The sequence below is a fragment of the Hypanus sabinus genome, unplaced genomic scaffold (genome assembly GCF_030144855.1).
Source record: "Hypanus sabinus isolate sHypSab1 unplaced genomic scaffold, sHypSab1.hap1 scaffold_711, whole genome shotgun sequence".
NCBI lineage: Eukaryota > Metazoa > Chordata > Chondrichthyes > Myliobatiformes > Dasyatidae > Hypanus > Hypanus sabinus.
The window spans coordinates 65,609-86,641 of record NW_026781563.1 but is presented as its reverse complement, the minus strand read 5'-3'; the positions used below and the strand labels follow the sequence as shown (position 1 = coordinate 86,641).

General features: G+C 57.0%; 1 protein-coding gene across 1 annotated transcript in view; it reads left to right on the top strand.

The window, feature by feature from the left end:
• Positions 1-350: 350 nt before the first annotated feature.
• The window catches only part of LOC132389935 (NADH dehydrogenase [ubiquinone] flavoprotein 1, mitochondrial-like), a gene marked incomplete at its 3' end in the record, with an annotated part of 74,443 nt that continues 53,760 nt past the window's right edge, over positions 351-21,033 (top strand). The window contains exons 1-7 of the mRNA XM_059962503.1: positions 351-470; positions 2,066-2,167; positions 5,172-5,254; positions 7,873-8,043; positions 9,434-9,617; positions 10,445-10,634; positions 19,596-19,808. Coding sequence (XP_059818486.1) covers positions 2,066-2,167; positions 5,172-5,254; positions 7,873-8,043; positions 9,434-9,617; positions 10,445-10,634; positions 19,596-19,808 — 943 coding nt within the window. The remainder of the gene's footprint in view (positions 471-2,065; positions 2,168-5,171; positions 5,255-7,872; positions 8,044-9,433; positions 9,618-10,444; positions 10,635-19,595; positions 19,809-21,033) is intronic.

Sequence of the window (21,033 nt, the reverse complement as noted above, 5' to 3'; positions counted from 1 at the left end):
GGGAGAGCGAAGGCTGGAGTCCCGCCCCATGGGAGGGAGAGTGATGTTTTTCTGGTCCAATCGGAAGGGGACAGTCGGAGGCAGCAGGGCGTTGGGGCGGGAGAGTGATAGAAACACTGGCGAATCGGAGGGAGAGTGCTGAAGGACGCGAGGAAGGCAGGAAGCGCGACTCAGCCAATCAGAGAGGGGGGCGGGACGTATGCGCGGGTGTTTGCCCCTCTCCAAGATGGCGGAGGTTTGCCGCGGGTTTGGAGGGAGCGGTAAAGGCCAAGCACACTGCAGATGCTGGCGCCCAAGCAACAGGTACAAACAAAGCTGGAGGAACTCAGCATCCGCGGGAACGGGCAGTCAACGTTTCGGGCCGAGACCCTCTGTCTGGAGGGTTCCCCGAACAAAGGTGGCGCTGGGTCGGCCCCACGTGACCCGGTCGCGTTTCCGCTTCCGGGCGGAGGGACATCGAAGAGGTGAAGGTGAGTGAGAGAAGGAGGCAAGTGGTTGGGGGGAGTGAGTGATGGATGGAGGGAGGGAGAGGAGAGAATTTAAAACCCAAACACGGAAGGGTCTCGGCCTGAGATGCCGACAGTGCTACTCCCTATATATGCTGTGTTCCACCAGTGTTGTGTGTGTGTTGAGGGGAGGGAATGATGGAGTGAGGGAGAGGAGGGAATGATGGAGTGAGGGAGAGGAGGGGAGAGAATGATGGAGTGAGGGAGAGGAGGGGGAGGGAATGATGGAGTGAGGGAGAGGAGGGGAGGGAATGATGGAGTGAGGGAGAGGAGGGGGAGGGAATGATGGAGTGAGGGAGAGGAGGGGAGGGAATGATGGAGTGAGGGAGAGGAGGGGAGGGAATGATGGAGTGAGGGAGAGGAGGGAATGATGGAGTGAGGGAGAGGAGGGGAGAGAATGATGGAGTGAGGGAGAGGAGAGAATGATGGAATGAGGGAGAGGAGAGAATTTAAAAACGCAAACACGGAAGGGTCTCGGCCTGAGATGCCGACAGTGCTACTCCCTATATATGCTGTGTTCCACCAGTGTTGTGTGTGTGTTGAGGGGAGGGAATGATGGAGTGAGGGAGAGGAGGGGAGAGAATGATGGAGTGAGGGAGAGGAGGGAATGATGGAGGGAGGGAGAGGAGAGGAGGGAATGATGGAGTGAGGGAGAGGAGAGAATTTAAAACCCAAACACGGAAGGGTCTCGGCCTGAGATGCCGACAGTGCTACTCCCTATATATGCTGCCTGGCCTGCTGTGTTCCACCAGTGTTGTGTGTGTGTTGAGGGGAGGGAATGATGGAGTGAGGGAGAGGAGGGAATGATGGAGGGAGGGAGAGGAGGGAATGATGGAGTGAGGGAAAGGAGGGAATGATGGAGTGAGGGAGAGGAGGGGGAGGGAATGATGGAGTGAGGGAGAGGAGGGGGAGGGAATGATGGAGTGAGGGAGAGGAGGGGGAGGGAATGATGGAGTGAGGGAGAGGGGAGGGAATGATGGAGTGAGGGAGAGGGGAGAGAATGATGGAGTGAGGGAGAGGAGGGGGAGGGAGTGAGGGAGAGGAGGGGGAGGGAGTGATGGAGAGGAGGGGAGGGAATGTTGGAGTGAGGGAGAGGAGTGGGAGGGAATGATGGAGAGGAGGGGAGGGAATGATGGAGAGGAGGGGAGGGAATGATGGAGTGAGGGAGAGGAGGGGAGGGAATGATGGAGGGAGGGACAGGAAGAAAGGAGGGAGGAAATGAGGGATAGCAGTGGGGAAAGGGGAGGAGTGAAGGAGAGGAAGGGGAGAGAAGAAGACTGAGGGAGTGAACGAGAAAGGAGGGCGTCTGGAAAAAGCAGGCAGCTCTATGACCCGGCGAGGGCTGGGCGGCCAGTTTTGAGAGAGATTGAGTGTCAGTTCTGGGGACAAAGTGCCTCGGGTGTGTGAAGCACAGTGGGAGGGTTTCCCAGGGACACTGGGGTGGGGGAAGCTGGTTACGGAAGCCCGATGGGCTCAATAAGGGTGGAGGGGCATGGGTTGTTTTGATTTTTCAGCTTCAGGGGCAAATGACCTCCTTCTGTCTCTCTCTCCCCCCGCAGATGCTGTCGGTGACTCGGCTGTGGGGCTGCTTCCGCCCTCCCCTCCTCTCCCCGTCGTCCGCCTCCTCCGCGGTGCGCCACCTCACCTCGCCCCCCCAGCAGGTAAGCCTCCGGCCACCCTCTCCTCCCGTTCCAGCCCCGACTTCCACCCCCGCCACCACTCTTCTCAGAGTTCGGAAGTCAAGTGTGTTTGATCTCAGCTTTATCAAACTCTGGTTAGGCCACACCTGGAAAATTGTGGACAGCTCTGGCCGTCCCTCTACAGGAAGGATGTTGAGGCTTTGGAGAGGGGGCAGAAGAGATTCACCAGGGGGCCGTCTGGTTTACATGTGCTGTCACAAGTGGCTGGATAAACGTGGGTTCCTTACGCCGGAGGCCGAGGGGATATCTGAGAGCGGTTTACAGGATTATGAGGGGCATAGATAGAGTGGACAGGGGGGTATCTGTTTCCCAGGGTTGACATGTCTCATACCAGAGGGCAAGCACTGAAGGTGAGAGGGGGGATGTGAGGGGTAATAATACTGAGGAACTAATACTGCAGAAGAATTGAATAGAATTTTGAATTGACTTTATTACTTGCATCCTTTATGTACATGAGGAGTAATAAATCTTTAAGTTACACCTCCGTCTAAATGTGCAATTTATAGTAATTTATAATAAATCGTGTATGTACAACAGGACAGTCAATATAACGTATAAATACAATTGTATCAGTGTGAGTTAATCAGTCTGATGGCCTGGTGGGAGAAGCTGTCCCGGAGTCTGTCGGTCCTGGCTTTTATGCTGCGGTGCCGTTTCCCAGACGGTAGCGGCTGGAACAGTTTGTGGTTGGGGCGACTCGGGTCCCCAGTGATCCTTCGGGCCCCTTTTTACGCACCTGTCTCTGTAAGTGTCCGGAATCGTGGGAAGTTCACACTACAGATGGGCTGGGCTGTCCGCACCACTCTCTGCAGAGTCCTGCGATGGAGGGAGGTACCATTCCCGTACCGGGCAGTGATGCAGCCGGTCAGGATGCTCTCGATCGTGACCCCGTAGAAAGTTCTTGGGATCTGAGGGCCCGTCCCAAACTTCCTCAACCGTCTGAGGTGAAAGAGGCGCTGTCGTGTCTTTTTCACCACCTCAGAGCCGGTGTGTACAGACCATGTGAGATCCTCGGTGATGTTTATGCCAAGGAACTTAAAGCTGCTCACCCTCTCAACCCCAGATCCCGCTCACCTGCCTTCCCTCCTTGACCAATCAGTAAACATACCGATTTTTGCTTTTAGTCTACCCAAGGTCTTGGCCTCCGTGGCCGAGCGTTCCACAGCTTCACCGCTCTCTGGCGCAAAGAATTCCTCCTTCACCTCTGTCCTAAAGTGGCGCCCCTCAATTTTGAGGCTGTGCCCTCTAGTTCTGGATACCCCCCCCCCCCCACCATAGGGAACATCCTCTCCAATGCCCACCTTAAACCAGTCCTTTCAAAGGGCTGAATGGCCGACTCCTGCACCTATAGTCTATTGTTTAAATAAGCGCCAGCATTGCATTTGCCTTCTTTCCCACAGACTCAGCCTCAGAATTAACCTTCCAGGAGTCCTGCACGAGGTCTCCCAAGTCGCTCTGCACCTCTTAATGTTCGAACCTTCTCCCCGGTGAGAGAATAGTCCGCGCTCTTGTTCCTTTTTACCAAAATACTGTATTCCATCTGCCACTTTTTTGCCCAGTCTTCCAATTTGTCTAAGTCAATTACACTGTAATTGATTTAAGAACATAACATAAGAAATAGGGGCAGGAGTAGGCCATCCGGCCCATCGATCCTATTCCGCCCTTCAATGAGATGATGGCCGATCTGTCCGTAAACTCAGCTCCATCGACCGGCCTTTTCCCCAGAACCCTTAATTACTTTGCTGTGTAAAAACCTACCTAACTGTTTCTTAAGTATATTTAGTGAGGAAGCCTCAGCTGCTTCCCTGGGCAGAGAATTCCACAGATTCACCACTCTCTGGGAAAAACAGTTTCTCCCCATCTCCGTCCTAAATCTTCTCCCCTGAACCTTGAGGCAATGTCCCCTAGTTCGAGTCTCACCCACCAATGGAAACAACTTTCCTACATCTATCTTATCTGTCCCTTTCAAAATTTTGTCTGTTTCTATAAGATCCCCTCTCATTCTTCTGAACTCCAGAGAGTACAGTCCCAGGTGACTCAATCTCTCCTCATAGGTTAACTCCTTCATCCCTGGAATCAGCCCGGTGAGCCTCCTCTGCACTGCCTCCAAAGCCAGTATATCCTTCCTCAAGTACGTAGACCGGAACTGCACACAGTACTCCCGGTGCGGCCTCACCAGTACCCTGTATAGTTACAGCATGACCTCCCTGCTCTTGAATTCGACCCCTCCAGCAACGAAGGCCAGCGTCCTATTTTCCTTCTTGATAGCCTGCTGCCCCTGCAAACCGACCTTTTGCGATTCCCACCCATGTACGCCGAGGTCCCCCCGTCCCTCGACACTCCCCACTGTTCACGGTGTGTGTCCTACCCTCGTACGCCGAGGTCCCCCCGTCCCTCGACACTCCCCACCGTTCACCGTGTGTGTCCTACCCTCATACGCCGAGGTCCCCCCGTCCCTCGATACTCCCCACTGTTCACGGTGTGTGTCCTACCCTTGTACGCCGAGGTCCCCCTGTCCCTCGACACTCCCCACCGTTCACGGTGTGTGTCCTACCCTCGTACGCCGAGTTCCCCCGTCCCTCGACACTCCCCACCGTCCATGGTGTGTGTCCTGCCCTCGTACGCCGAGGTCCCCCCGTCCCTCAACACTCCCCACCGTTCACGGTGTGTGTCCTACCCTCGTACGCCGAGGTCCCCCCGTCCCTCGACACTCCCCACCGTTCACGGTGTGTGTCCGACCCTCGTACGCCGAGGTCCCCCTGTCCCTCGACACTCCCCACCGTTCACGGTGTGTGTCCCACCCTCGTACGCCGAGGTCCCCCCGTCCCTCGACACTCCCCAACATTCACAGTGCATGTCCTACCCTCGTACCCCGAGGTCCCCCTGTCCCTCGACTCCCCACACCGGTCACAGTTGTCGGAGGGTGGGATCTCGCTGACGACTGTGCCCCTCCCTCCCATCACAGGAGGCTCCCGCCAAGACCAAATACGGCCCGCTGAAGGATGAGGACCGTATCTTCACCAACCTGTATGGCAGGCACGACTGGAGGTGAGAGGAATTCAGAGGCGATCCCTAACCGAGGGGAGATGGTCGCAGGCTCATGGAGGGAGGTGTCCTCTCACTGTGAGGGGAGGAAAACGGGGACGCTCTCTCACAGGGATAACATAACGGTGACGCTTCCAGACAGTGGAAGGGAAAATGCAGGCACTCCACTGAGGGGGGAGCGGGATGGAATTTGTGGACATTCCCTCATTCAGGGATTGGGGTATTTGTGGACGTTCCCACATTCCGGGATTGGGGAATTTGTGGACGTCCCCTAATTCAGGGGTTGGGGTATTTGTGGACATTCCCTAATTCAGGGGTTGGGGTATTTGTGAACGTCCCCTCATTCAGGGATTGGGAAATTTGTGGACCTTTCCTTATTCAGGGATTGGGGTATTTGAGGACGTTCCACCATTCAGGGTTTGGGGAATTTGTGGACGTTCCCTAATTCAGGGTTTCGGGTATTTGTGGACGTTCCCTAATGCAGAAGGTTGGGGTATTTGTGGACGTCCCCTAATTCAGGGGTTGGGATATTTGTGGACGTCCCCTAATTCAGGGGTTGGGGTATTTGTGGACATTCCCTAATTCAGGGGTTGGGGTATTTGTGGACATTCCCTAATTCAGGGCTTGGGGTATTTGTGGACATCCCCTTATTCAGGGGTTGGGGTATTTGTGGACATTCCCTAATTCAGGGTTGGGGTATTTGTGGACATTCCCTAATTCAGAAGGTTGTGTTATTTGTGGACGTCCCCTAATTCAGGGGTTGGGGTATTTGTGGACATTCCCTAATTCAGGGGTTGGGGTATTTGTGGACGTCCCCTAATTCAGGGGTTGGGGTATTTGTGGACATTCCCTAATTCAGAAGGTTGTGTTATTTGTGGACGTCCCCTTATTCAGGGGTTGGGGTATTTGTGGACATTCCCTAATTCAGGGTTGGGGTATTTGTGGACATTCCCTAATTCAGGGTTGGGGTATTTGTGGACATCCCCTTATTCAGGGGTTGGGGTATTTGTGGACATTCCCTAATTCAGGGTTGGGGTATTTGTGGACATTCCCTAATTCAGAAGGTTGGGGTATTTGTGAACGTCCCCTCATTCAGGGATTGGGAAATTTGTGGACCTTTCCTTATTCAGGGATTGGGGTATTTGAGGACGTTCCACCATTCAGGGTTTGGGGAATTTGTGGACGTTCCCTAATTCAGGGTTTCGGGTATTTGTGGACGTTCCCTAATGCAGAAGGTTGGGGTATTTGTGGACGTTCCCTAATTCCGGGATTGGGGAATTTGTGGACGTCCCCTAATTCAGGGGTTGGGGTATTTGTGGACATTCCCTAATTCAGGGGTTGGGGTATTTGTGAACGTCCCCTCATTCAGGGATTGGGAAATTTGTGGACCTTTCCTTATTCAGGGATTGGGGTATTTGAGGACGTTCCACCATTCAGGGTTTGGGGAATTTGTGGACGTTCCCTAATTCAGGGTTTCGGGTATTTGTGGACGTTCCCTAATGCAGAAGGTTGGGGTATTTGTGGACGTCCCCTAATTCAGGGGTTGGGATATTTGTGGACGTCCCCTAATTCAGGGGTTGGGGTATTTGTGGACATTCCCTAATTCAGGGGTTGGGGTATTTGTGGACATTCCCTAATTCAGGGCTTGGGGTATTTGTGGACATCCCCTTATTCAGGGGTTGGGGTATTTGTGGACATTCCCTAATTCAGGGTTGGGGTATTTGTGGACATTCCCTAATTCAGAAGGTTGTGTTATTTGTGGACGTCCCCTAATTCAGGGGTTGGGGTATTTGTGGACGTCCCCTAATTCAGGGGTTGGGGTATTTGTGGACATTCCCTAATTCAGAAGGTTGTGTTATTTGTGGACGTCCCCTTATTCAGGGGTTGGGGTATTTGTGGACATTCCCTAATTCAGGGTTGGGGTATTTGTGGACATTCCCTAATTCAGGGTTGGGGTATTTGTGGACATCCCCTTATTCAGGGGTTGGGGTATTTGTGGACGTCCCCTAATTCAGGGGTTGGGGTATTTGTGGACATTCCCTAATTCAGAAGGTTGTGTTATTTGTGGACGTCCCCTTATTCAGGGGTTGGGGTATTTGTGGACATTCCCTAATTCAGGGTTGGGGTATTTGAGGACATTCCCTAATTCAGGGTTGGGGTATTTGTGGACATCCCCTTATTCAGGGGTTGGGGTATTTGTGGACATTCCCTAATTCAGGGTTGGGGTATTTGTGGACATTCCCTAATTCAGGGTTGGGGTATTGGTGCACATTCCCTCATTCAGGAGTTGGGGTATTTGCGGACATCCCCTGTTTGAGTAATGGATCTTCCTGGCTGCTCATTTTTTACGGGCGGGGGAACTTGTGATGCCCCCGTACTTAACGGGAGGGGGTGTCTTTTCTGAAGCCCCCAAGGCGAAGGGTTATCAATTCTGAGTTGCCTCCATCTGGGACGTGAACGTCAGCACTCCCTGATCTGCCAGGGAAATTCGGACGCTCCATAACTCACAGGAAATTGGGGGCACATCCTCGCTATCAGGGTGATAACAGGACATAAATCTTTTTCAATCCCCCTCACTCTTTTCCCCTTCTTCCCACTCCCCTCCACTCTTGTCCCCCCAGGCTGAAGGGAGCGCTACGGCGGGGAGACTGGTACAAGACGAAGGAGATCCTGCTGAAGGGGGCGGACTGGATCCTCGGGGAGGTGAAGACGTCCGGGCTGAGGGGTCGGGGAGGGGCCGGGTTTCCGACCGGCATGAAGTGGGGCTTCATGAACAAGCCTTCAGATGGCAGGTGAGGAGGGAGATTCGCTCTGTGTCTGACCTGGGAGTGTGTGATGGGACGGTGAGGAGGGAGATTCACTCTGTGTCTGACCTGGGAGTGTGTGATGGGACGGTGAGGAGGGAGATTCACTCTGTGTCTGACCCCGGGAGTGTGTGATGGGACGGTGTGGAGGGAGATTCACTCTGTGTCTGACCCCGGGAGTGTGTGATGGGACGGTACGGAGGGAGATTCACTCTGTGTCTGACCCTGGGAGTGTGTGATGTGACGGTGTGGAGGGAGATTCACTCTGTGTCTGACCCCGGGAGTGTGTGATGGGACGGTGTGGAGGGAGATTCAGATCTGTGTCTGACCACGGGAGTGTGTGATGGGACGGTGTGGAGGGAGATTCACTCTGTGTCTGACCCCGGGAGTGTGTGATAGGACGGTGTGGAGGGAGATTCACTCTGTGTCTGACCACGGGAGTGTGTGATGGGACGGTGCGGAGGGAGATTCACTCTGTGTCTGACCACGGGAGTGTGTGATGGGACGGTGTGGAGGGAGATTCACTCTGTGTCTGACACCGGGAGTGTGTGATGGGACGGTGTGGAGGGAGATTCACTCTGTGTCTGACACCGGGAGTGTGTGATGGGACGGTGTGGAGGGAGATTCACACTGTGTCTGACCCCGGGAGTGTGTGATGGGACGGTGTGGAGGGAGATTCACTCTGTGTCTGACCCCGGGAGTGTGATGGGACGGTGCGGAGGGAGATTCACTCTGTGTCTGACCCCGGGAGTGTGTGATGGGACGGTGTGGTTGGAGATTCACTCTGTGTCTGACCACGGGAGTGTGTGATGGGACGGTGCGGAGGGAGATTCACTCTGTGTCTGACCCCGGGAGTGTGTGATGGGACGGTGTGGAGGGAGATTCACTCTGTGTCTGACACCGGGAGTGTGTGATCGGACGGAGTGGAGGGAGATTCACTCTGTGTCTGACCCCGGGAGTGTGTGATGGGACGGTGTGGAGGGAGATCCACTCTGTGTCTTACCCCGGGTGTGTGTGATGGGACGGTGTGGAGGGAGATTCACTCTGTGTCTGACCCCGGGATTGTGTGACGGGACGGTGTGGAGGGAGATTCACTCTGTGTCTGACCCCGGGATTGTGTGACGGGACGGTGTGGAGGGAGATTCACTCTGTGTCTGACCCCGGGTGTGTGTGATGGGACGGTGTGGAGGGAGATTCACTCTGTGTCTGACCCCGGGAGTGTGTGATGGGACGGTGCGGAGGGGGATTCACTCTGTGTCTGACCTCGGGAGTGTGTGATGGGACGGTGTGGAGGGAGATTCACTCTGTGTCTGACCCAGGGAGTGTGTGATGGGACGGTGTGGAGGGAGATTCACTCTGTGTCTGACTCCTGTCACAGACCCAAGTACCTGGTGGTGAATGCGGATGAGGGGGAGCCCGGTACCTGCAAGGACCGGGAGATCATTCGACACGACCCCCACAAGTTAATCGAGGGGTGCCTGGTGGCAGGTCGGTCGATGGGAGCCCAAGCCGCCTATATCTACATCCGTGGGGAGTTCTACAATGAGGCTTCAAACCTTCAGGTGATTCTGTCCGTCCAGAACTCCCTACCTCGTCTCTGTCGTCCATTCCCTTCTCTGCAACCCTCCCTGTCTCCTTCACCCCCTCCCTCCTTGTCTCCATCCCTGTCTCTGTCAGCCCCTTATACCCCTGCACCCCTCCCAGTCTCCATAATATAACTGCCTTGACCACTTCCTCAGGCAGCTCCTTCCACAGACGGACCACCCGTATCCCTCTAAACGTTTCCTATCCGTGTCCCTGTCCGAGTGTCGTTAATGTACCTGCCTCGACCACTTCCTCCGGCAGCTCCTTCCACAGGCTGACCACCCGTATCCGTCTAAACCTTTCCTCTCCGCGTCCTGTCCGAGTGTCGTTAATGTACCTGCCTCGACCACTTCCTCCGGCAGCTCCTTCCACAGAGGGACCACCCGTATCCCTCTCAACCTTTCCTATCCGTGTCCCTGTCCGAGTGTCGTTAATGTACCTGCCTCGACCACTTCCTCGGGCCCTTTGGCCCATCTAGTCCATGCTGTACCATTTAAACGGCCGACTGCCATCGACCTGTGGGACCACAGCCCTCCGCACTCCCTCCCGCCCGGGTACCCGTCCAAGCTCCTCTCCGACACTGAAATTGAGCTCGCGTTCGCCACTTGTGCTGGCGGCTCGTCCCACAGCCTCACCTCCCTCTGAGTGAAGAGGTTTCCCCTCGCGTTCCCCTTCAGCCTCTCACCTTTCACCCTCGACCCCTGCCCTCTGGTCGCCATCCCAGCGGGTCGGTGGAGGGGCTGGTGCTGGTGAGGGTTTGAGGGCCTCGGCGGCCGACCTGACTCCGCTCCCCTCCCTCGGGCAGGTGGCCATCCGCGAGGCCTACGAGGCTGGCCTGGTCGGGAAGAACGCCTGCGGCTCCGGCTACGACTTCGACGTCTTCGTCTTCCGCGGGGCGGGCGCCTACATCTGCGGCGAGGAGACGGCCCTCATCGAGTCCATCGAGGGCAAGCAGGGCAAGCCCCGGATGAAGCCCCCCTTCCCGGCCGACGTGGGTAAGGGCGGAGGAGGGCGCGGTCGCGCTCGCGCAGATTGCCAGCGGGGAAAGGACGCTCCCGGAGCCCGGTTTTGCGGTTAACGGTCGCTGTTGTGCTGTTGCGTTGAGCGTACATCCCACCTCTCCCGGAATTTCCGGGACTCTCCCGCGAGTTGATAGCGCCACCCCCCCCCCCTCCCCCACCCGGATCCGCGAGTTCCGCGTGCCCGGATTCAGCCGGCCGCGGATCGCGAAGGCCCGGAAGACCTGTTCGTTCGAGTGTGCACAGACTTTCTTCCCTTGTCGTTATTCCCGAAACGATGCAGCGTGACTGCCATTTTACACGGCATATACACTGTGTTAGGTACTGTGAGTAACCGAGAGACGATTTAAATCATACGGGAGGATGTGTGTGGGTTATCGTGCATCGCGGTCGACAAAGATCGGGAGTTCCCTTACTATGTCAGTCGGAACAGGTACATCCCGGTTTATTTGGCGTCAGTTATTCAAACGTTTGTCTTAGTGTACAGTATATATTTTACCTTTCTGTGCATGTAAAACACGTAAGAACGTATGTTTCAGCGCCGGGCTCGGGACAGATCGTTCCCGAGTGCACTCTCCACCGTGCCAGGTTGATGTGGGGGGTCAAAAACTCCAAAACCCAGTCACTAAGCCACTGCGTTGCTTCGTAATAATTGTAGCTTTCATCAGGGCAGGGCCTTTCTCACTTTATCCTTTAAAATTGTTCCGATCGTTGACCGGCTGCAGCCCAACGCTTTTCCGATGGCCGATGGCGTCTCACCTCTTTCCCATTGCTTTATTAATCCAACTTTATTTTCGACCGCTATAATTTTCGCGAGCAGGAACGCCGTGGATCCTAATGTCCACCGCACTGAGAGACAGGTTAAATAAGGTCCGGGGTTCCGCCGGGTCCCGACGTCCACCGCACCGAGAGACGGGTTAAATAAGGTCCGGGGTTCCGCCGGGTCCCCATGTCCACCGCACTGAGAGACGGGTTAAATAAGGTCCGGGGTTCCGCCTGGTCCCCATGTCCACCGCACCGAGAGACAGGTTAAATAAGGTCCGGTGTTCCGCCGGGTCCCCATGTCCACCGCACCGAGAGACGGGTTAAATAAGGTCCGGGGTTCCGCCGGGTCCCGACGTCCACCGCACCGAGAGACGGGTTAAATAAGGTCCGGGGTTCCGCCGGGTCCTAATGTCCACCGCACTGAGACAGGTTAAATGAGGTCCGGGGTTCCGCCGGGTCCCCATGTCCACCGCACCGAGAGACAGGTTAAATAAGGTCCGGGGTTCCGCCGGGTCCCCATGTCCACCGCACCGAGAGACAGGTTAAATAAGGTCCGGGGTTCCGCCAGGTCCCGACGTCCACCGCACCGACAGACGGGTTAAATAAGGTCCGGGGTTCCGCCGGGTCCCCATGTCCACCGCACCGAGAGACGGGTTAAATAAGGTCCGGGGTTCCGCCGGGTCCCGATGTCCACCGCACTAAGAGACAGGTTAAATAAGGTCCGGGGTTCCGCCGGGTCCCCATGTCCACCGCACTGAGACGGGTTAAATAAGGTCCGGGGTTCCGCCGGGTCCCCATGTCCACCGCACCGAGAGACGGGTTAAATAAGGTCCGGTGTTCCGCCGGGTCCCCATGTCCACCGCACCGAGAGACGGGTTAAATAAGGTCCAGGGTTCCGCCGGGTCCCCATGTCCACCGCACCGACAGACGGGTTAAATAAGGTCCAGGGTTCCGCTGGGTCCCCATGTCCACCGCACCGAGAGACGGGTTAAATAAGGTCCAGGGTTCCGCCGGGTCCCCATGTCCACCACACCGAGAGACAGGTTAAATAAGGTCCAGGGTTCCGCCGGGTCCCGACGTCCACCGCACCGAGAGACAGGTTAAATAAGGTCCGGGGTTCCGCCAGTTCCCGACGTCCACCGCACCGAGAGACGGGTTAAATAAGGTCTGGGGTTCCGCCGGGTCCCCATGTCCACCGCACCGAGAGACAGGTTAAATAAGGTCCGGGGTTCCGCCGGGTCCCGACGTCCACCGCACCGAGAGACGGGTTAAATAAGGTCTGGGGTTCCGCCGGGTCCCCATGTCCACCACACCGAGAGACAGGTTAAATAAGGTCCGGTGTTCCGCCTGGTCCCCATGTCCACCGCACCGAGAGACAGGTTAAATAAGGTCCAGGGTTCCGCCGGGTCCCCATGTCCACCGCACCGAGAGACGGGTTAAATAAGGTCCGGGGTTCCGCCGGGTCCCCATGTCCACCGCACCGACAGACGGGTTAAATAAGGTCCGGGGTTCCGCCGGGTCCCCATGTCCACCGCACCGAGAGACGGGTTAAATAAGGTCCGGGGTTCCGCCGGGTCCCCATGTCCACCGCACCGACAGACGGGTTAAATAAGGTCCAGGGTTCCGCTGGGTCCCCATGTCCACCGCACCGAGAGACGGGTTAAATAAGGTCCGGTGTTCCGCCGGGTCCCCATGTCCACCGCACCGAGAGACGGGTTAAATAAGGTCCAGGGTTCCGCCGGGTCCCGACGTCCACCGCACCGAGAGACAGGTTAAATAAGGTCCGGGGTTCCGCCAGGTCCCGACGTCCACCGCACCGAGAGACAGGTTAAATAAGGTCCGGGGTTCCGCAGGGTCCCGATGTCCACCGCACCGAGAGACAGGTTAAATAAGGTCCGGAGTTCCGCTGGGTCCCCATGTCCACCGCACCGAGAGACAGGTTAAATAAGGTCCGGGGTTCCGCAGGGTCCCGACGTCCACCGCACCGAGAGACAGGTTAAATAAGGTCCGAGGTTCCGCCAGGTCCCCATGTCCACCGCACTGATAGACAGTTTAAATAAGGTCCGGGGTTCCGCCGGGTCCCCATGTCCACCGCACTGATAGACAGTTTAAATAAGGTCCGGGGTTCCGCCGGGTCCCGATGTCCACCGCACCGAGAGACAGGTTAAATAAGGTCCGGGGTTCCGCAGGGTCCCCATGTCCACCGCACCGAGAGACGGGTTAAATAAGGTCCGGGGTTCCGCCGGGTCCCGATGTCCACCGCACCGAGAGACAGGTTAAATAAGGTCCGGGGTTCCGCAGGGTCCCCATGTCCACCGCACCGAGAGACGGGTTAAATAAGGTCCGGGGTTCCGCCGGGTCCCCATGTCCACCGCACTGATAGACAGTTTAAATAAGGTCCGGGGTTCCGCCGGGTCCCGATGTCCACCGCACCGAGAGACAGGTTAAATAAGGTCCGGGGTTCCGCAGGGTCCCCATGTCCACCACACCGAGAGACGGGTTAAATAAGGTCCGGGGTTCCGCCGGGTCCCCATGTCCACCGCACCGAGAGACGGGTTAAATAAGGTCCGGGGTTCCGCCGGGTCCCCATGTCCACCGCACCGAGAGACGGGTTAAATAAGGTCCGGGGTTCCGCCGGGTCCCCATGTCCACCGCACCGAGAGACGGGTTAAATAAGGTCCGGGGTTCCGCCGGGTCCCCATGTCCACCGCACCGAGAGACGGGTTAAATAAGGTCCGGGGTTCCGCCGGGTCCCCATGTCCACCGCACCGAGAGACAGGTTAAATAAGGTCCGGGGTTCTGCCGGGTCCCCATGTCCACCGCACCGAGAGACAGGTTAAATAAGGTCCAGGGTTCCGCCGGGTCCTAATGTCCACCGCACCGACAGACGGGTTAAATAAGGTCCGGTGTTCCGCCGGGTCCTAATGTCCACCGCACTGAGAGACAGGTTAAATAAGGTCCGGTGTTCCGCCGGGTCCCGATGTCCACCGCACTGACAGACGGGTTAAATAAGGTCCGGGGTTCCGCCGGGTCCCGATGTCCACCGCACTAAGAGACAGGTTAAATAAGGTCCGGGGTTCCGCCGGGTCCCCATGTCCACCGCACCGAGAGACGGGTTAAATAAGGTCCGGGGTTCCGCCGGGTCCCGATGTCCACCGCACTAAGAGACAGGTTAAATAAGGTCCGGGGTTCCGCCGGGTCCCCATGTCCACCGCACTGAGACGGGTTAAATAAGGTCCGGTGTTCCGCCGGGTCCCCATGTCCACCGCACCGAGAGACGGGTTAAATAAGGTCTGGGGTTCCGCCGGATCCCCATGTCCACCGCACCGAGAGACGGGTTAAATAAGGTCCGGGGTTCCGCCGGGTCCCCATGTCCACCGCACCGAGAGACGGGTTAAATAAGGTCCGGGGTTCCGCCGGGTCCCGATGTCCACCGCACTAAGAGACAGGTTAAATAAGGTCCGGGGTTCCGCCGGGTCCCCATGTCCACCGCACTGAGACGGGTTAAATAAGGTCCGGTGTTCCGCCGGGTCCCCATGTCCACCGCACCGAGAGACGGGTTAAATAAGGTCTGGGGTTCCGCCGGATCCCCATGTCCACCGCACCGAGAGACGGGTTAAATAAGGTCCGGGGTTCCGCCGGGTCCCCATGTCCACCGCACCGAGACAGGTTAAATAAGGTCCGGGGTTCCGCCGGGTCCCCATGTCCACCGCACCGAGACGGGTTAAATAAGGTCCGGTGTTCCGCCGGGTCCCCATGTCCACCGCACTGAGACAGGTTAAATAAGGTCCGGTGTTCCGCCGGGTCCCGATGTCCACCGCACCGAGACGGGTTAAATAAGGTCCGGTGTTCCGCCGGGTCCCCATGTCCACCGCACCGAGAGACAGGTTAAATAAGGTCCGGGGTTCCGCCGGGTCCCGATGTCCACCGCACCGAGAGACAGGTTAAATAAGGTCCGGTGTTCCGCCGGGTCCCCATGTCCACCGCACTGAGACGGGTTAAATAAGGTCCGGGGTTCCGCCGGATCCTAATGTCCACCGCACCGAGAGACGGGTTAAATAAGGTCCGGGGTTCCGCCGGGTCCCCATGTCCACCGCACCGACAGACGGGTTAAATAAGGTCCGGGGTTCCGCCGGGTCCCCATGTCCACCGCACTGAGAGACAGGTTAAATAAGGTCCGGTGTTCCGCCGGGTCCCCATGTCCACCGCACTGAGACAGGTTAAATAAGGTCCGGTGTTCCGCCGGGTCCCGATGTCCACCGCACCGAGACGGGTTAAATAAGGTCCGGTGTTCCGCCGGGTCCCCATGTCCACCGCACCGAGAGACAGGTTAAATAAGGTCCGGGGTTCCGCCGGGTCCCGATGTCCACCGCACCGAGAGACAGGTTAAATAAGGTCCGGTGTTCCGCCGGGTCCCCATGTCCACCGCACTGAGACGGGTTAAATAAGGTCCGGGGTTCCGCCGGATCCTAATGTCCACCGCGTCGTGGCAGGTTGAATAAGGGACTTGAGCATCCGCGAATTTTGGTATCCACGAGGGGTCCCGGAACCAATCCCTCGCGGATAGGGAGGGCCGACTGTATATATATAATATCCCGGAAATTGATTTTTTTGAGAGCGAGAGAGAGAAACATGCAAGCGTGTTCCAGAGAAAGGAAAATATAAAATGTACTGCACCCCAGACTACTCTAAATTGTAGCCCTGCCTAATAGGGGTCAAAATAACGACCGTGTTGCCCGCTGCACTGCTCACAAATAGTGATTTTCTATTGCCCGTGGTGGGTTAAAATGTAAAAGACATGTTGAGGTGAGTTTAACGGGTGTCATTCGTCCACTGGTACAGCTAACGTTATTTAATCTAGCTGGCTGGCCGCAGACACCCCACCTCTCCCGGGCGTCTCCCGCAAACTGATGGCACCTCCTTCCTGAAATGGGTTTTTGCAGAGTGGGATGTCTGTGTCGGGGTACAGATAAAGCTCCCAAACCCACGCCGGCTCAGGCAGCAAAGGGCTACGGCCTCACGGCCGTGCGGAAGGTGGTTCCGCTCTCCCCGCAGGACTGAGGCGAGGGAGCGGTGTTTGTGATCCGAATAAACGGGGATCGTCGATCTTCCCCTCGTCCTTCAGCGGAGCCGACTGTGGCTCCACTAAGGGTAGCACCTCCAAGTGGTAAAACCGCAGCCCCAGGCGAGGGTTAGACGCACCAGTAGGTCCCGCGGGGTCACACTTACCGAATTAGAGGAAAGATGTCAAAAGAATAGAGGAGATTTACCAGAATGTTACCGGGGTTACAGGGAAAGATCGAACAAATTTGGAGTATTGTGTTAAGTTCTGGGCACCGAATTAGAGAAAAGACGACAACAAAATAGAGGAGATTTACCAGAATGTTACCCAGGTTACAGGGAAAGGCTGAACAAATTAGGTCTTCATTCTTTGGAGTATTGTGTACAGTTCTGGTCACCGAATTATAGGAAAGATGTCAACAAAATAGAGAGAGTACAGAGGAGATTTACTAGAATGTTACCTGGGTTCCAGCACCTAAGTCACAGGGAAAGGCTGAACAAGTTAGGTCTTTATTCTTTGGAGTATCGTGTACAGTTCTGGTCACCGAATTAGAGAAAAGACAACAAAATAGAGAGAGTACAGAGAAGATTTACCAGAATGTTACCTGGGTTTCAGCATCTAAGTTACAGGGAAAGGATGAACAAGTTAGGTCTTTATTCTTTGGAGCGTAGAAGGTTGAGGGGGGGACTTGATAGGGGTATTTAAAATTATGAGGGGGATAGATAGAGTTGACGTAGATAGGCTTTTTCCATTGAGAGTAGGGGAGTTTCAAACAAGAGGACATGAGTTGAGAGTGAGGGGGCAAAAGTTTAAGGGTAACACGAGGGGGAAATTCTTTACTCAGAGAGTGGTAGCTGTGTGGAACGAGCTTCCAGTAGAAGTGGTAGAGGCAGGTTCAGTATTGTCATTTAAAGTAAAATTGGACCGGTATATGGACAGGAAAGGAATGGAGGGTCATGGGCTGAGTGCGGGTAGGTGGGACAAGGTGAGAGTGAGCGGTCGGCACGGACTAGAAGGGCCGAGGTGGCCCGTTTCCGTGCTGGAGTCATTATCTGGTTACGCGCACTGTGACAGCCACTGATGGATCTCCCTTTACCCACCCTCGCGGGCACTCGGAGATCTCGTCCAGTGACGTTCGTCGCTCTGTGTGTGCGCGAGGAAGACGGTGGAGCTTCCGTAAATCCACACGTGCTCAGCACCAGCTATCACATCTCTCTCTCCCTCTCTCCCTCTCTCCCTCCCTCTCCCTCCCTCTCCCTCCCTCTCCCCCTCCCTCTCCCCCTCCCCTCTCCCCCTCCCTCCCCCTCCCTCTCCCTCCCTCTCCCTCCCTCCCTCTCCCTCCCTCTCCCCTCCCCCTCTCCCCCTCTCCCCTCCCCCTCTCCCCCTCTCCCCCTCCCTCTCTCCCCTCCCCCTCTCCCCCTCTCCCCCTCCCTCTCCCCCTCCCTCTCCCTCCCTCCCTCTCCCTCCCTCTCTCTCCCTCCCTCCCTCTCCCTCCCTCTCTCTCTCCCCCTCTCCCCCTCTCCCCTCCCCCTCTCCCCCTCTCCCCCTCTCCCCCTCTCCCCCTCTCCCCTCCCCCTCTCCCCCTCTCTCCCTCTCTCCCTCTCTCCCCCTCTCTCCCTCTCTCCCTCTCTCCCTCTCTCCCTCCCTCCCTCTCCCTCCCTCTCCCTCTCCCCCCCTCTCACCCCGTCTCCCCCCTCTCCCTCTCTCACCCTCTCTCACCCTCCCTCTCTCCTCTCCCTCCCTCCCTCTCTCTATCTCTCTCCCTCTCTCCCTCCCTCTATCTCTCTCCCTCTCTCCCTCCCTCTCTCCCTCCCTCTCTCCCTCCCTCTCTCCCTCCCTCTCCCCCTCCCTCTCCCCCTCCCTCTCCCCCTCCCTCTCCCCCTCCCTCTCCCCCTCCCTCTCCCCCTCCCTCTCTCCTCCCCTCCCCTCTCCCCCTCCCTCCCTCCCTCTCCCTCCCTCTCCCTCCCTCCCTCTCCCTCCCTCTCCCTCCCTCTCACCCCGTCTCCCTCTCCCTCCCTCTCCCTCTCCCTCCCTCTCCCTCCCTCTCACCCCGTCTCCCCCCTCTCCCTCTCTCTCCCTCTCTCTCCCTCTCTCACCCTCTCTCACCCTCTCTCACCCTCTCTCACCCTCCCTCTCTCCTCTCCCTCTCTCTATCTCTCTCCCTCTCTCCCTCCCTCTCTCCCTCCCTCTCTCCCTCCCTCTCTCCCTCCCTCTCCCTCCCTCTCTCTCTCCCCCTCTCTCCCTCTCCCCCCTCTCCCCCTCTCTCCCTCCCTCTCCCCCCCTCTCCCTCCCTCTCCCCCCCTCTCACCCCGTCTCCCCCCTCTCCCTCTCTCACCCTCCCTCTCTCCTCTCCCTCCCTCCCTCTCTCTATCTCTCTCCCTCTCCCTCACTTCCTCTCTCCCACTCCCTCCCTCTCTCCTTCCCTCCCTCACTCCCTCCCTCCCTCACTCCCTCTCCCCACTCCTCCTCTCCCCCTCTCCCTCCCTCTCTCCCACTCCCCCTCGAACCCTCCCTCCCTCTCCCTCTCCCCCTCTCCCCCTCTCTCCCTCGACCCTCTCCCCCCTCTCTCCCTCGACCCTCTCCCCCTCTCTCCCTCGACCCTCGAACCCTCGAACCCTCGAACCCTCTCTCCCTCGAACCCTCTCTCCCTCGAACCCTCTCTCCCTCGAACCCTCTCTCCCTCGATCCCTCTCTCCCTCGATCCCTCACTCCCCCTCTCCCTCACTCCCCCTCTCCCTCACTCCCCCTCTCCCTCTCTCCCACACTCCCTCACTCCCTCTCTCCCTCACTCCCTCTCTCCCATTCCCCCTCTCCCTCTCTCCCTCCCTCCTCGGACAGTGGCAGAAGACAGCTGCTTTCCGTAATGCTGTTTTCAGTCTTTCTCTCCTTAAAGTAGTAGTCCACAGTCCATGTCCAAGTTGAGATCTCATCACGTGGAGTGGGGGGGGGGGGGGGGGGATGATCATCATTATTTCATCAGCTTCTCATCTCAGGCAGGGGCAGTAGCCAGCCGATGGGGCGGGGAGGGAAAGAGGGGAGAGCACCAGGGACAGTGCCAAATTAATCTCGGGGTACGAATCCCCCTGCCCTTTCTCTCCCTCTCCCCGCAGGGGTCTTCGGCTGCCCCACCACGGTGGCGAACGTGGAGACGGTGGCTGTGTCTCCGACGATCTGCCGGCGCGGCGGGGCCTGGTTCCACGGCTTCGGGCGGGAGAGGAACTCGGGCACCAAGCTCTTCAACATCTCGGGCCACGTCAACAACCCCTGCACGGTGGAGGAGGAGATGTCCGTCCCCCTCCGGGAGCTGATCGAGAGGCACGCCGGTGAGTGGAGGCGGGCGGGCGTCGGTGACCTCGCAGGGCGAAAGAATATAGGAAACTTCCTCTCCACATCCGCTCTGTCTGTGTCCTCTTGTCCTAGACTCCCCCACTATAGGAAACTTCCTCTCCTCATCCACTCTATCTGTGTCCTCTGGTCCGAGACTCCCCCACTATAGGAAATATCCTGTCCACATCCACTCTATCTGTGTCCTCTGGTCCTAGACTCCCCCACTATAGGAAACATCCTCTCCACATCCACTCTCTCTGTGTCCTCTGGTCCTAGACTCCCCCACTATAGGAAACATCCTCTCCACATCCACTCTCTCTGTGTCCTCTGGTCCTAGACTCCCCCACTATAGGAAACATCCTCTCCACCTCCACTCTATATATGTCTGCTGGTCCTAGACTCCCCTACTACAGGAAACATCCTCTCCACATCCACTCTATCTGTGTCCTCTGGTCCTAGACTCCCCCACTATAGGAAACATCCTCTCCACATCCAGTCTATCTGTGTCCTCTGGTCCGAGACTCCCCGACTATAGGAAACATCCTCTCCACATCCACTCTTATCTGTGTCCTCTGGTCCTAGACTCCCCCACTATAGGAAACATCCTCTCCACATCCACTCTATCTGTGTCCTCTGGTCCTAGACTCCCCGACTATAGGAAACATCCTCTCCACATCCACTCTATCTGTGTCCTCTGGTCCTAGACTCCCCCACTACAGAAAAAATCCTCTCCACATCCACTCTCTCTGTGTCCTCTGGTCCTAGATTCCCCCACTATAGGAAATATCCTGTCTACATCCACTCTATCTGTGTCCTCTGGTCCTAGCCTCCCCCACTATAGGAAACATCCTATCCACATCCACTCTCTCTGTGTCCTCTGGTCCTAGACTCCTCCACTACAGGAAACATCCTCTCCACATCCACTCTATCTGTGTCCTCTGGTCCTAGACTCCCCGACTATAGGAAACATCCTCTCCACATCCACTCTATCTGTGTCCTCTGGTCCTAGACTCCCCGACCGCAGGAAACATCCTCTCCACATCCACTGTATCTGTGTCCTCTGGTCCTAGCCTCCCCCACTACAGGAAACATCCTCTCCACATCCACTCTATATGTGTCTGCTGTCCTAGACTCCTCCACTACAGGAAACATCCTCTCCACATCCACTCTATCTGTGTCCTCTGGTCCTAGACTCCCCGACTATAGGAAACATCCTCTCCA